Source organism: Falco biarmicus, chromosome 11, assembly GCF_023638135.1.
Source record: "Falco biarmicus isolate bFalBia1 chromosome 11, bFalBia1.pri, whole genome shotgun sequence".
Lineage (NCBI taxonomy): Eukaryota > Metazoa > Chordata > Aves > Falconiformes > Falconidae > Falco > Falco biarmicus.
In genome coordinates, this window is record NC_079298.1 from 8,662,780 (window position 1) to 8,677,738 (window position 14,959).

The 14,959-nt window shown below is 50.4% G+C and overlaps 1 protein-coding gene across 2 annotated transcripts; it reads right to left on the reverse strand.

Moving 5' to 3' along the window:
• Window positions 1–8,829: 8,829 nt before the first annotated feature.
• Window positions 8,830–14,950, reverse strand: TCEANC2 (transcription elongation factor A N-terminal and central domain containing 2). 2 transcript variants are annotated; one of them, XM_056355599.1, is made up of 4 exons: window positions 14,816–14,950; window positions 13,324–13,465; window positions 11,806–11,999; window positions 8,830–9,944 (listed from the first exon to the last, which is right to left on the reverse strand). In XM_056355599.1, the coding sequence occupies exons 1-4, from the start codon at window positions 14,915–14,917 to the stop codon at window positions 9,756–9,758; spliced, it is 627 nt and encodes a 208-aa protein (XP_056211574.1). In that variant the 5' UTR covers window positions 14,918–14,950; the 3' UTR covers window positions 8,830–9,755. The 2 variants fall into 2 exon arrangements, with proteins under 2 accessions (XP_056211574.1, XP_056211575.1); XM_056355600.1 differs by having other exon boundaries at window positions 13,324–13,461; window positions 14,812–14,950.
• Between the last annotated feature and the right edge of the window lie 9 nt (window positions 14,951–14,959).

Consider the following 14,959-nt stretch of genomic DNA (forward strand, 5'->3'; position numbering starts at 1 on the left):
AGAAAATCCCACCACACCCGGAGCAGCCCCATTCAGGTGCAGCCGGTCATGCCATGATGGCCATGAGCAGCCTGGAGGAGCCTCAGGGTGGGAGGGCTCTGCCCAGGGTGCAAAATCCCTGCAGCTGAACCTGGTCTTGCTCAGAGTCCCTCCGGTGCCCCCAGAGCAGGCAGGCAGGCAGGCAGGGCACCGTGGGGCTGGGAAGGAGCGCGGTGCGGGCAGGGTGCCAGCTTTGTCTGAGCTGGCATCATCACTTTCCAGTCCCCTGGAGCCACCCGGCAGGAGGGAGGCAAGTGGCACTGCAGCAGGGTGAGTTCTGCGGATCGCTGAGGGCTGGGTGACCCCTTGGTGGCTGTGCTGGAGCCCCCCAGGATCTGGGTCCACCCCTTGTGGTGCAGGGCAGAGCTTGGGGCTCTCGGGTTGCTGGTGCGCAGCTGCCTGGCTGCACGCCCCATCGGGCTCAGCGCTCAGGTCTGGCCCTGCTCCCGCAGGCAGGTGGATGCTGCAGCTCAGGGGCTGCAAACTCAGCCCTGGGGGTGGCCCTGTGGGAGCTGGCTGTCAGGGGGGCTTCTCCCTTCTAAAGCGACACTTTAACTGTGATGGGTAGCTTGGGTCCCTCTCCTTCCAGGAATGCTTTATAGACCCCAGTCCACACTTGGAAAAAACAAAGGATGTTCCGATGCTTTCTTAAGCAGAAGTGTCACACACTCTGCTGGCTTGAGATTTATGTGGCCTGAGGGGCACAGTGAGGTTCTGCTGACTCTTACGCTCTTTCTCTTAAAATGGAAATAAAATGGCCAGTGCGTTACCTTGGTGGCTGTAGTAAGAAAGAGAGAAGCTTCCCGAGCACCAGCTGGGTGCTCACCCCTTACCAGGCAACTACCCTTGGGTGGTTTGTTCTGTGGAATACTCAGGAGTTTTCTGTGGTGAAGCTGTTCCCTTCCACACTCTTGCAGCAAACCGTCAGGACATAGGTGGTGTCCGGCCTCATGTTGTAGATGTGGTAGCTGGGCTGCTCTCCCATGCCAGGCTTGTGCTGGCAAAGAGGAGGGGAAGTGTATTTAAATGACTCTCACAGCTCTCCTCCAGTAATTTCTTCCCTTTCCCCGTATTCCTCTGGTCAGAGGGTTTTTCTGTTTATTTTCAGGTTTTATACTCAAGTCTCACTGTCTTGGACTGGGGTGCCAAGAACTGGCACGCTTGTGACACCCCAGGAGCCAGTGCTGGAGCTGAACCCCATGTCTCTGAGCCATGCAGCATTGCACTCCCTCCGTGGCCATGAACCCTGCTGCTTCAGTGAATAGTTTGGGATTGTTTTTTCCCTCTTCCCAAATGTACCCTGTGTCTGGGAGCATGCCCTGCGTCCTCCATCCTCCCCAAAATCCCCCAGCTCCTAAAGTGGTGGTGTGAAGACCTGGGGAGTGGCTGGTCACCAGCCAGCGGAGAGCTGCTTGCGAGCTCCTGGCTCCCCGTGCAGGACACGTGCTGGATGGCTCTGGACACCCGGGTTGGCACCACTGGCATCCCTGGCACGAGCATGCCCCTCAGCAGCGCTGCCTGGTCAGCCTGCATCCCATGCTGGGGCACGGCTGATGGCCACCTAGCCAGGAAGTGCCGCTTCAGTCCTGCTTTGGCTCTTTACCTTATTTTTCCCTTTCCCTGGGAATGAGGCTGGCTGAGCTCCTGTAATCCATTCTCCTAGTTCAGACCTGTGTCCCCTCCTCAAATGGGCCTTTACAGTTAATCTAACAGCGACTGGCCCTGGGGCGATGGCCGGGGTGGTTTGTGGGTTTGCAACAGTCACGGCTCCCCAGGACCTTGGCACAGACGGGTTAGCAGGTGTTGCACCAAGAGGGGGTCTCTGCTGGGAAGGATGGAGGACCCACCACCCACGCGTTGCTGCCCAGCTCCCAGTACCGCAGCTGGAACAGCAGTGGGGAGTAGGAGGGGGTGATGCCCAGTGGGTGCTGTCAGTCCACTGACGGGTGGGTGCCCTGGCCACTGTCACAGCTGGGGGGGGGGTCCATCTCGACTGCTCTGTTTGGGGGAACAAAACCACAGGGTTGGTATGAGCTGTGGGCAGCAAGGGGCTCCTTGGCAGCTTCTCTGAGCTGTTGGTGATGGACTGAGGACGGGGCTTTGTGTGGGGGAGGGAGACCCCTTACCTAGCCCACACCATTAGGTCCCGCTGGCTTCACGCGCCTGCTCCTCCTCTTCCCTCGCAGCGCAGTGATGGACTTGCCAGTGTCCCCCGTGTTCTCCACCAGCCTTGCAGATGTCCAGCCCCCTGCTTCCACCCAATCTCCTGTGTCAGGTAGATGCAGAAGTTTTCCCAGCTGAAGCTGCAGGAGTTGGGGCCAGCACCGATCTAGTCTTTGCACTCCTCCACTCCTGGGGCTCCCCTGTACCCTGAGGAGGTGGTGAGGATGCCAGCAGCCCCCTCCCTTAGCATGCCCTGGGGCCAGCCAGTGCCCCCAGCGCCCCAAAAACACAGCGAGTATGAGGTGAGCAGCCCCATGGAGGTGGTGCTGCTCCGTACCCCGGAGCTGCTCCCCAGCACGAAGCCACCCCTGCAGCCTGTTCTATTTGTGGGTGGAAAAGCATTGTGGTACCCCCCGATTCCCAGGGGAGAAGGGAAAACACACCACACCATGGGTTGAGCCACACCATCCCTCCCCTCGGCTGCTCCCGCTCATGGCGGCTGGTGTTTCACAGCCAGGATAAGGTTTCCAGGATTTCCCTCACCTGTACTGGAGTTGGAGGGAGGTGTTGGCCAGGGCTCTGTCCTGCAGGGACCAGCGGCACCACATGTGCTTGGGGTAGAGCAGGATGTGGCTGGGCAGCCCTGTGGGGATGCAGGGGACAGGGAAGGGAGGACTGTCGGCCCCCTCTGTAGCATTGTGTTACGGTGCTGAGCGCAGGGTGGGTGACAGCCCCCAGCAGCTCCCAGCCCTGTGCCCCAAAGACAAGGCAGGACCCTACCTAAAGAGAGATGGGTCTCAGATGGAGCTCACTCCCTCATCTCTCCATGGCTTTCACTGTCCTGTGCCAGTCAGGGCAGGGAGCACCTGCAGACTGGGATGCAGCAAGATGCTTACTGGTCCCAGTTGCCCAGGCTGCCTGGCTATCCTCTGCACCCAGTGGGAGAAAGGAGGCGTAACCAGTTTGGAGCCAGCAGATTTCGCTGGCTGGGGTAGCGGTGTGAGCAGTGGCATGGCCACCAGGAGCAGGTCCCTGTCTTCCCCCTGTCCCCAGGATGGGGATGTTAACATCTGCAAAAGGGTCAGAGTGGGACAGAAACTGTGGCAGCTGTCCCAGCAAAGCCTGCCGGCTGGGTATGAGTGCCTCCAGCCCTGCTTGCAGGGGGTGCAAAAACCAGGACTTTTTTTGGCTCCCCAAAAAGGGGTTATCTGTTCCTAGATCTGGAGGAAGTATTGATTTTATTTTTTTTTTTCCCACATGGGAGCATATAAAAGCCAAAGCACAAGTAGGACTCCAGGTACTTCTCTGTTCTGGCCGAGCCCATGGTTTGCACAGGGTGCTTTTGCGTGCACCTAAGTATGTAAAATGGCAAAGGAGTTTTGGAGAGCTGGGACTAGGGAGTAGTAGAAAGCCCTAAATTTATATTTAATTTATTTAAATGTTATTTTCTTGAGCCATGTGGCTTTCAGACCTTGCTCCTGGGATTCTTCCCTTCCCCATCAGTGGCTGCCATCCAGTCTCTCAACAGCGTCCCTGCACGGACTGAAGCCGGGCAATGCAGACCAGCAATAAGGGAGACAGGACCCTCCAACCCCTTTGGCCTCGGCCGCAGGCAGAGCCCCCCTCCCTGGCAGAGCAAAGCCCCTCTCTGCAGGGAAGCAGCCAACCCTGCCTGCTCGGGTGGGTGATGCCAGCCTGCTGCAGGGGTGTCTCTGCCTTGGGGATCCAGGTACCTGCCGGAGACCCCAGCCGTGGCAGCACAGATGAGGAGGCAGTAGTCAAGCAGCCCTGCCATCTGGGGAAACATAATGGATCAAGCATATGGATAATTAAAAATGCAATGACAGCGTTTACCAGGAGTTGTTTTCCCAGCTTATTTTAAACCCTGCTTTCCGATTGTCGCAGCCCCAGGGACCACGAGGTCCTTCTCCCCTGCTTGCAGGGGTTTTGGGATGTGGAAGCTGAATGGGGCATTTGCTCCATGATGGATGGGAGAGTTTACTGCTGGATGTTGTGCTTACGGTCGTGCCTCTGCAGCAGGTTTAGGGGTGCAGATTTGACCCCACCTCCCCTCTCTGGCTGGGTTTGCAAGTCGCAGCCCTCCTCCTTCTCCTCCTTCTCCTCCTCCTCCCTCCATCTGGGACAGCAGTGCAGTGTTTGCAATGTGAAAATTTCAGCTTAGGCAAAATATTGGCTACAGCAGAAATGGTTTTGGCTTTGTTATTGCCATCAGGGATGGCTGTGCTAGAGGAACAGCGTTTGTCCGTTATAGGAGCACCCTTTATAGGGAGATAACTGCTTGCTAGATAATAATATATAATTAGCAAGGATCATCCCATAATCTAGTCTAATTGACAGACACCATGGGTGTTGTTCAGTGGACTGCCAGCAGAAGAATTAGAGCATCGTTAATTGCAGTGTAACCCTGGCACTGGCTTCCCCTTTTTTTGCATCCTGTGGCATGTCAAAGTCCCTTTGCGCCTCAGTTTCCCCTCCTGTGAGGTGCCAGTTCATCTACCTGAATGGGGCAATTTATCCTGCAATATCTACACCTGTGCAGACGGGTGTTTAAACAAATGCAGAAGGGCTCTCCAGGCCTTGTGCTATCCTCCCCAGCATAATCTCTGCTATGGGAGGGCTCACTCACTAGCATTAAAATGCGTCAAAAGTGCTGCAGCCATTTAAAGCAGCAAGGGATGCTCAGTGCTGCTGGTGCTGTGCCTGCGTGGAGGAGCAGGAGTTTGCTGGCTGCAGCCAGCCAGGCAGGGGAACTCCCTGATGCGCTTCCCTGCGTCCCTCCTCTGCCCCAGCCCACAATTTCTGTTCTGTCCTATGCTCCTGCTCCCGCAGTGTGCTAATGTAACCTGGGAGGGAAGTTCCTGGAGCCTCCTTCAAAATGTTCAGGGCTCCAAAAGGTATCTGTGGCAGCTCCTTGCCTTAACATCTCTTCATCCAGAGCCAGCCTAGCAAACCCTTCGTATTACAGAGCTGCCAGGGAAGCAAATGAGATCTAAAAGTTTGGGTTCTTTGTGGAGAAACCTTTGAAGAGTCACTTAAAAGATGAAAAATGGTGAGCCGCTGCGCGCTTTCTTTTCTGAAGGACAGGTCTTGTCTTCTTTCGCCCAAGTAATTTGCAGCAGGACAAAGCTCTCCTGAACTGTGCCCGCTGATGGGGAACAGAGCAAGCTGTTGCCTGGTGCCTTCCCAAATTTGCTTGTCAGAAGTCAGCTCTGGCAGGGTGAATTCCCCTTCCATCCACCCCGGTGCTGCCCTGAGCCCACCCTGCATTCCCCAGCAGGAGGTGATACTTCCAAAAGGTGCTTCCCTCCTCTCTTTGCTAGGTGCAGCACATCTCATAGGTCTGTCAGCTTTATGTGTTCTTTTGCTGAAAGGAATTTTTGGGCTGGGCTTAATCTGGTAAAAAAAAAAAAAAAAAAAAAAGGAAAAAAGAAGAAGTCTCCAGATTGGGTGCCTCCTTCATCTAATGTTTCCCCTGTGAAAAGGGAACCAGCTATTTCAAAGGCACCATGCTGGAGAAACCTAGCACAAGGGAGCCACCACTCAGCCCTTTCATCCTCCCTTTCAATCTAAAAGGGCTTCCCCAGCATGAAAACAAGAGCTTGTGGAGAGGCCCTGACTTTGTGTCTTACTAGTACCCTGGGGCTGGTCCACACCGCACAGCAGCTGCCAAGGGAAACTGGAGAAAGAGCAGAATTTAGGAGAAATGTATGCCTGGGCCAGCGAGGCCAAATTTTAGCATGCGTAAGGGGCTCCTTCTTCCTCCAGCCTGATGTGTAACCCGTGTGGCATGGGAACCCTATCTACTGAGGGTCCTGCAGGACCCCCAGGGAGTGGGTTTGCCACATGCAAACCACAGCAGCTCAGACGTTGCAGAGCCAGGCCGGCCTCGGGAGCGCCGCGCTCTGCAGCGTTCAGGTGCCTGTGCCCTTCCAGACCTTCTATTTCCAGGGATTTCCAGAGGTCACATGAACTACAGCCAGCAAACGGATCACAGCGCTGGGAACCATCTGTCCCCGGCCTCCCACTTTATCTGCGAGCCGCACGGCTCCAGTCTCCCCGCTGGCTGCATCCCCCACTGTGGGAAGGAGCTGAGGAGTAGCAAACTGATGCAATAGGTAACCTAAGGCATAAATAAATGCAGTTGTGCAGGTGAAATTGCTCCAAGGGGGGAACCTGGTCATTATAGAGTAATTAAAAACTTGATTACTGTCAGGTATCAAGTATCCTGTTGTCACATTCAGCATCACCCTGTGGGAAAATTAAGCCCTTTCTGGCCTATTGTTTTTTTTATCTCTGTTTTTGTTCCTTCCCCACCTTCCTTTCTGGTTTTGCCCTTAGAGCGTTCCCTTGTTCTCTCCATACATCCTGTCCTATGGGTCTGGAGTCCAACCCTTGGGAATCTTTTCTAGTTCCTCCAGACAGTCAGTTTTATGCAAAGCTGAGCCTGTGAACCTCCAGGCCAAACGTTACTGCCAGCTTTAACATCAGGATAGAAGAGCTGGACCCAGAGCTATACACTTAGGTCCCTTCAAAAACAAGTTGGGCAAATATAGTAGCCATTAAATAGAGGAAATTTATAGGAGAATTTTGTCCTTGTGTGCAGTAACCGCATCCCTGAAGTTAACTCCCAAATGAAAAATATTTGGCACATATTGAGAATGAAGTAAAAAAAAAAAATAAAAATTCTGCAATGCAAGCCCTGAGGAGCTGAAGGTACCCAAAATAGATCAAAAACAAAAAAGAAAAGAAAAATTTCTCTTCCCTGAAGGCTGCTTAGAAAAGGAAGGTGTCAGGGACAGGAGAGGCCATGGAAAAAGTCACCTGAAAGAGATGGGCCTGGCAGAGCTTTGCTTATGTCCCAAAACGGAGTCTGATGGCGTAAGATAGACTGAGCTGTAGTTCGCAGAGCAGAAGAGCTGACGTGCACCTCTGAGTTGCTCCACGCTGCCTGCGGACTTGGGGAGGCAGCGGCTGTCCCTTGCTAACCCCAGTGATGGCTGGACAGCCTGCAGAGTACAGCAAAGAGGTCTCGGACAGCCCTGCTGACAGCGGCTGCTCTCTCTCCTGGCTGGCACCACTTCGGAAGGGATGCACAAAGGAGGACGTGCAGTCAGGTTGTAGTTTTGCTTTTTTTCTAAATAAACCTTGAGGACAAGGCAGGCATTCCCCACCATCTTCCCATTCCTCCACACATTACAAACAACACAGGGGTCCTCTGGACCAGGACCATGGCAGGTCTTTGTTTGTATCTGTGCTGCTCTTGCTTTTAAATTTTACAGTGCTGTGTCATGATTGGCATCCCTTCCCCAGGACTGTTTACCAGTAAGAGGGGAAAGAATCATCCACATCATTAGTTTGTTCCCAGGGCCAAACAGTAAAACCAGAAGTGAATCTTGCCAAGTTGCTGTTCTCACAGTAGAACTGCCATTGCTATAGAGCAGTTTACTTGCAGGCAGCAATTGTCCTCAGTTTTTACCCACACTGTACGTCACATTTGGGTGATTTCTAGACCTGTCTCGCAAACTAACACACAGGACACAGTAGATTGGCTGTGTGTTCAGACAAGCCAAAGTTCTCCAACTGTATCTGACCTGTGTGGGAAACTTCTCTAGCCTGGCTTCCATTAGAACAGAAGTTCCTCATTTTCAGGATTTCTGCTTCTCGCATGTTAACCTAAATTGAGAAAACACAGCCCAGCACCAGGAACAGAAAGCTGAAAATAAATACTGCAGCTCTGGAAGTAAAAGCTAGGTCCTTCGTTTTCCTGAACCCTTTCCGTGATGGTCCAGGATACATGAATTCCATTACAGCTGTGCAGTCTGAAATTATTTAGTGGGAAACAGAGCTGATTAAGTGTAAGAAATAAGTTGAGGGTCTTTACATCTCTTGCTACAGCCTGGTCAACAAGTGTTAAGTCTTCACTGGCATATCACCTGTATAGCCGCCACATCTGCCAGTTCCTGTCTCACATTGTCTCCAACACACTAACTCTAACTTTCTACAAATGAAACGTCTGTATGCCAGAGCATCGCTGTTTTCAGAAAAGCCAGCTGTTTGAAGGTACCTTCACAACGGGTACAGAAAAAAATGGTCTTGCACCGGCTCAAACAAACAAGACGGGGTTAAGATGTTTTTAAGAGAACCTGTAATTATCTAATTAAATTTATGGAGTTCAACATCTCGGGTAAGTCTTGGGTGTTTCTTCAGCTTGTACTGCCCACACAGTGACAGTCAGTCACGTTTTAGGGTGAAGATATGAATAAAAAATAATTCATAGTCTTCCCATTGCATTATTTGTCCTTAAGTGACTCTTCTGAAATAGGAGTGCTGACCACAACTGATCAGAAGGCACTTCCTTGTGGCATATCAAGACTTCAATTCCCGTGACTGTGAAGACCACTCATGTCCGTATTTGGTTCTGCCTACCCTGAGAACACCGAAAAAAGGTTTGTGACCGGTCCCTTGTGCATGCACACACACGCAGAGAACGGAGAGCGCTTTATTACCTAACAGTAGAGAAACACTGTGCCTGTCACAGCCTTAATAATGGCTTATGGAGAACAAGATGACTTGTGGCACTAAAGAAATCAGAGCAAATATGAGAGGTGAGATTTCCAGGTTTTAATAACTAGAAGGAATTTAAACAATTTGTTGCTTAAATTTGTTCACACAGTCATTCTGAATCATGCTCCTTTTGGAGGAAAAAAGCCTTTAAAAGGAGTATTTTCCTTATGACCTGATTTAGAAAATTCATTTCAAGTTTTTTTTCACGTTACAGTAAGAAGAAGCACCATGTTTAAATCATGAGGGAGGTATGAAAGTCTGAGCCCATTAACCAGCAGAAGCATTAAATAGCACCTATACTCCAGGGCATTTTGATGCCCACCCCAGGGACTTAGAAAATGCCCACAACTCCAGGATGACCGAGCCTATGGAATAACAGATTGCAAGTTACTGGAACCCATTTTGCAGCCAGCTCTGGAATGCAGCAAAGGGAAATCACCGGCTTGGCAAAACCAGCTAGCTCTTGCCACAGGCAGGGCCCACCTGCAGCAGACGTGGCTGATTCAGGGTTAGCTAGAGTTTGCAGTTACCCACTAGGAATGTCCTCCCATGGACCAATTACCCTGAATTCCCAGTATTTCCTACCAGCACAGCACAGAGCTGTTCCTTTATGTTTTTCAGCTGATTACACCTGAAGATCCACATCAGGGATGGAGCTAAACTGAGGTATGACAAACGGGCAGAAGTGAAAAACAGGTGAATCAGCACGGATGGTTTTGTAGCAGGAAAATATACAGCAGAGTAGAAGAAACTTTTCTTGCAACAAGCCCACATAGATTTCTACCAAGTCAGATTTACAGCACCACTTTCATCGTTAGTACCTCTTGTCTTCAGCAGCCCGGTTCATAGAGTGGTGCCAAGTGAGTCACATTGTCAGCACTTCTGCACTCCCCTCACGACAGAAAGGGCTCCCAGTTCCACAGAGATGTAGGCACAGGAAGTTCTCACTCAGGATCAAGCACAACACTTCACTTTTTATGGCTCTGTACAAACGCAGGGACAGTGAGCGTGCCAGCCTTGACTTCTGCTCGGATTTCAGGTTTGTGCTTTAATGAGAAGACAAGAGCTCGCACCATTCTGCGATATGGTGCGCTAATGAGACGGGAAGAGAGATGAAAAGCTTCTCGCTCAATATTTTCAGCCAGTGGGTGATCAATCTGAAAACAGCGAAGTATAAAATTAGATCTTTACATTTAATAAGGAGACCAACTGATTGAAATTGGAGTTTGGCACTTTTCAGTGTTTCTTCATTAATCAGCTTAGATTCAAGGAAATCTACTTCCCATCACAAGTGTAACAGGAAGAGCAATTTAATTCCACCCTAGCAATTAAGGAACAAGGCAACGTAGTCAGTAGCAGGGAACATATCCACATCTCCAGCTGGGTGGCAGTACTTTGCCATCACAACAGGAAACTAATCTGCAACTACCTTTGGGTATCAAGCTCAACTGCAATTACAAGGTACATTGTACTGTCTCCATAAAGCTTCACTTTTGATCTTGCTGATATAAGGTACCTTGGATACTATTTTAACCTTGATTCCAACAGCAACTCTAAGACGTGCCAAACACTTGGCAACTCTGCCTGGTGCTATAAAGGGAAATGTAGGCTCTCTGTGTGTAGAAGAAGGTGTAATTAAGAATGCAGAAAGGGATTTGCTAAATGTTAATTATGTAGTTATTGCTTCAACATGTGCCAAAACCTGTAATTTAGCATAACTTAGGAAAAAATCCCCCACCCATCAAAAAATGGTTTTCGTTTCACTTCTGCCTTCTGTGGTGGGGAATCTCCCATGCTTTGCATGCAGGAGATTCCAGCATGCGGGTAGTATTCCTTCAAGTCCTTTGCCCACTCTGTTTTGGGTACCCATCACTAAATTACTGCTCTGCTGGGCAGCACTGGAAACCCCCTTGGATCCATTCAACCTCACCTTCCCTCCTCCTTTTTGCCAGCCTCCCAGGTGTCCCTGCTCCCCATTTGCTGGACCCCTGTGGCTCCCCTGCCTATATCTGCTGTTCATCTGCTGCCGTAAGCTCTACTTGCACATATGGTGGTAGCTGCAAGCTAGAAGGGTATTTTTCCTTGCTGTGCTTTTAGGTGAATCCTGTTCAGAGGCAATTCTGCTTTACCCGATACCACTCTTTCTAGGGTGGTACCACTGACTTTGTGTCCCATAGGTTCAGGCTTACTACCAGCCTTACCACCACGCATAGATGTGCTTTCCAAGAACTAGGCTTGACCCAGCAGCCCAGCAAAGGCGAGCTCCCACCTTTCTGAGGCATTCCTACAGCAAACCATCCTCTTGTGCTGCCTCAGTCCAGATGGACTGGAAGTTGGAGAGGCTGTTCTCATAGCTAGCAAACCCATAGCTTTGAAACTCTTGAGTGCTTACTTGACTTGCCATTTAAAGGATAATTAATGATTAAATTAAAAAGGATAATTATTATGGCATTTCGTAGACCAAGCAAACTAGTCATTAAGCCTTACAGCAAAGCTCTGTTCATTTACTTAAAGATACCTGAGGGATCTGGTATTTATCACCACTTTACATACTGTCAACCTTGCCTCTCTGTTTTTGCAATAGATTTAAATTTACAAATGTTTAATTACTTAAACATGAAACAACCAAAAGGTCCCAGTGTTGCCTTCACAATTGTTAAGCAGTAGGAAAAACTTATATTCTATGAACTTCCTCCTTCTCTTGTACAGCCCAACCGCAGCAGATACACAACTGCTCTGTTTCCCGGTTATGTAAATGAGAGTAAATACATCTCATTTACAATTAGCATGTTTACTTGGTTAACAACAACAACAAAAATTATCTACCTTGAAAACAAAGCTATTTATAAATAGGGATGTGCAGTGAATCACTATAAAAAAAGAAACAGATCATCTGGTCTTACCCCCACTCTGCAGGAAGGACCAGCTTTGCAGTAGCTATAGCTGAGAAAGGTTTGTTTAACTTGTTCCTATGAGAAGTAACTCTTTGAGCCAAAGACAAATGGATCTGAACACTACCTCTAGATCCAGGGCTTCACAAAGCAGCTTCCGTGCGTTCTTTCTGAAAGCCTCGGTCTTGGGATCACTCCTGACCTCTATTGAGGGCTTGTTTGAATGGTCTTTGATGAAAGTTCGCCACTCCGTGTAAATATCTTTGGCGAGGCTGGCCACATCGTGATCTGAATGTTTGCGCATCTTATTCACTGTGTGACCTGGAAAATAGTAACAGCTCCTTCATTTTGGTAGGTGGACAAAATATAATGGACACCAGTCAAATCATATCAGTGCTAAGGCAGCCACACACATTTTTAATTCAAGCAGCATCAGCAAAACAACCAGAGCATTGACACAAATATAAAATTTAAGCCTGAAGTTCTCACTCCTTCACTTCTGCAGTGATTTTTGCCGGAGCAATTAGCAAGGAGTTGACCTATACATGTGAGAATTACATTCCCAAGTCACAAAGTGTGGAGCAACGCTTACGTAATACAGGGCTACGTTAATTTTATACGCAGGTGCCAGATCTGCTGAAAGCTTGCATGGCTGCCCTACACAGAATGCTGTTTTCAAACTGGAAACCCCTTTAAGGACACAGATGTTGCTAGTGATGGCTACAGCACTTTAACACACAAACACCACGGTGACTCCAGGCAGAATCTTTCAAACCGACAGGGCCTGCCAGTGCAAAACAGGCTTTCCTCTGACAGGAGACAAAAGAGACCTTCTTCCAGCGGGGTATTTCTCTCTGACCACTAGCGCTGTTGGCCAGGAGATGTCACTGTTAGGCTTCGGTGGTTCTTGCAGCCCAGCCCCATTCAGGCAGGCACTGGGAAAAATCTCGGGAAAAGCCTGAATTCAGAAGTATGGGGAAAGGGGCTGATCGCACCTCCTTTTCTATGGCAGAGGGTGGCTCTTTGAATAGAGATCCAGCTTCTCTAAAATGGCAAACAAAGGCCAGCACGACTGTCTCTCATGCCAGGATGCTCTCCATAGACAGGAAAGGCAGGGACCATGTGGTCTCACGTTATCCCTCCCCCAAGACCCATGGAAAAGCGCCAGGCATCAGGCTGTGTCATTTGCATGGAGCTGCCCATCTGCTATGGATTTCTCAGTGTAAGGATGCAGTGTAACCGCCTGCTGGCAGTTCTGGGCCAGCCTAAGGAGAATTTCTCGCATATCCAGAGAATTCAACCAGGTCAAACAGATGAGCCATGTCTCGGATGGCAAGAGAGCGCTTCTGCCACGCCCCTAACAGCAGAAGGAATAAGACACACAGGTGCCCAAGAAAAGCTCTTCAAAAATTTGACCACAGAAGTGATGCAGTATTTGGTAATAAGCAGACAGTCTGGGAGGAATTAAGAGGATAGCTGACTTTTTCAGTACAAGCTCTGAAAACTACAGGCTGGACACCAACAGCTTTTTATTGGCAGCTACACTCCTTCCTTAACAAGCTTGCAAGCTAGTCTGTTTTGTACTGACAAGCCAAGTAGACACAAGACAGCCTAATATCCAGAGTCTAGATCAGACAAGATGTACCTATTTTCGTTGAAAGTAACACTTCCTTGGAAGGTATTTTCTTCTTCAGCTCCTCCAAAGCTTCAATCAGATTCTCTTTTGGTTGCCCAGGAAGCTCAAGCATAGACTTCCATCGTTTTATGTCTTCCACAACCACAACTCTCTGGAAAAGAGAAAAGCCATTAGGAAAGCAGAATATTCTTATTATAGATAAGGACACTGGCTTCATCTCAGCTAATGGGGCTGTTATCAACACATGAATTATTGATCATGGCATGAACCAGAGCACAGAATACATGACAGCCTGGGATGATGGGTAATTACTTGTGATTAGCAGCCTACTGCAAGTCAAGACTGAAGTAACCAGAAAGCAAAGTGAGATGCTTCACCTTGGTCTGCCAAACTTAGGGCACATAACAGCAAATGTCTGTTAGAGCACAAGTGTTTTCATTTTAAGGAGTCCATTTTATAAATGTCTCTTAATAAAGGATTAAGAGGGAAGCAGCTAATGATCTTTAGCAGCCTGGCAGAATTTGAATCCTTCTCAGGTTGGCTTTAAATTTAAAATAATGCCAGCAGGGAAAGAAACAAAGCATTAGGGGACATGAATGCAAACTCCAAGTACACTAGACATCTGTGGTGTTTTTCACCATTTTTGCCACAGACCTTAGACAGAACAGACTGCGAACAGTGCAAATCTCATATTTCAGATGTGAGGCATCTTACAAAGATTCAACAGCGGTGAGACAGCTGGGGTGCTTTACGCACCATTCTTTTGCTTTCTGCCTTACATTAATAAGCTCTTTGGTGCAGCAAACATTTTCCTGTTGTGTTTCTACAAACAGGTGGTGAAAAGGGGCTTGGCTCTTATGCAGGTCTCGCGCAGGACACCACCATGCAACCAACTGAAGGGCTCTCCTTGCTGGGGAGAAAAGTGAGCCAGTGGGCAACACTGAAGCTGGTGGTGTCACCTGGCCGTGCTAACGCTGTGTGCCCAGCCTGACCCCGCACCACACCAAACGGGCTGGAAAGAGCTGAACTATAACCCATGTTGGTTTCAGAAACGCCTTTCAATGCAACAGATCCCTCTGCACCTTTCTAACTGCGCTCCGCCGCTCTCTGGGACGGTGCCACCTCACCACTGCAGAGATTTCGGTGAAGAACTGGTAAATCACAAGGCGGTTTAGAAAACGTTCCTCCTGCCGCCACCCCCCGCTGCCCAGCTCCCCGTGAGGCGGAGGGCAGCCCGGCGAAGGCCTGACGCCCCTCCCGACACCCCTTCTCCCGTCCGCGGCGCCTCAAGGCCGGCCTGGCCCCCGCGGGCTGCTCCACCACCCCTGCAGGCAGCCGCGGGGCAGCGGCCCGGCCCTGGCGCGGGGGCAGGCCTCGCCTCTGCCCTCGAAGGCAGCGGCCCCGCGGCAGGCGCCCACGAGGTGAGGGCCTCTCCTCAGGCCCGGGAAGCCGGGGGGAGCCGGGCGACCCCTCCTGTCCACCCCCAGTGCCGGTGACCTGCCTTAAGGGACTCGAGGGTGGCCTGCCGGTAGGCGCGGGGGGCCGGCCGGGCCCGGCGGGGGCTCTCCGGGCAGCGAGCCCTGCGCACCAGGAATCGGTCCATCCTCCTACCCCGCCACCCGGGGGCGGTGCCCGCTGCCCGCCC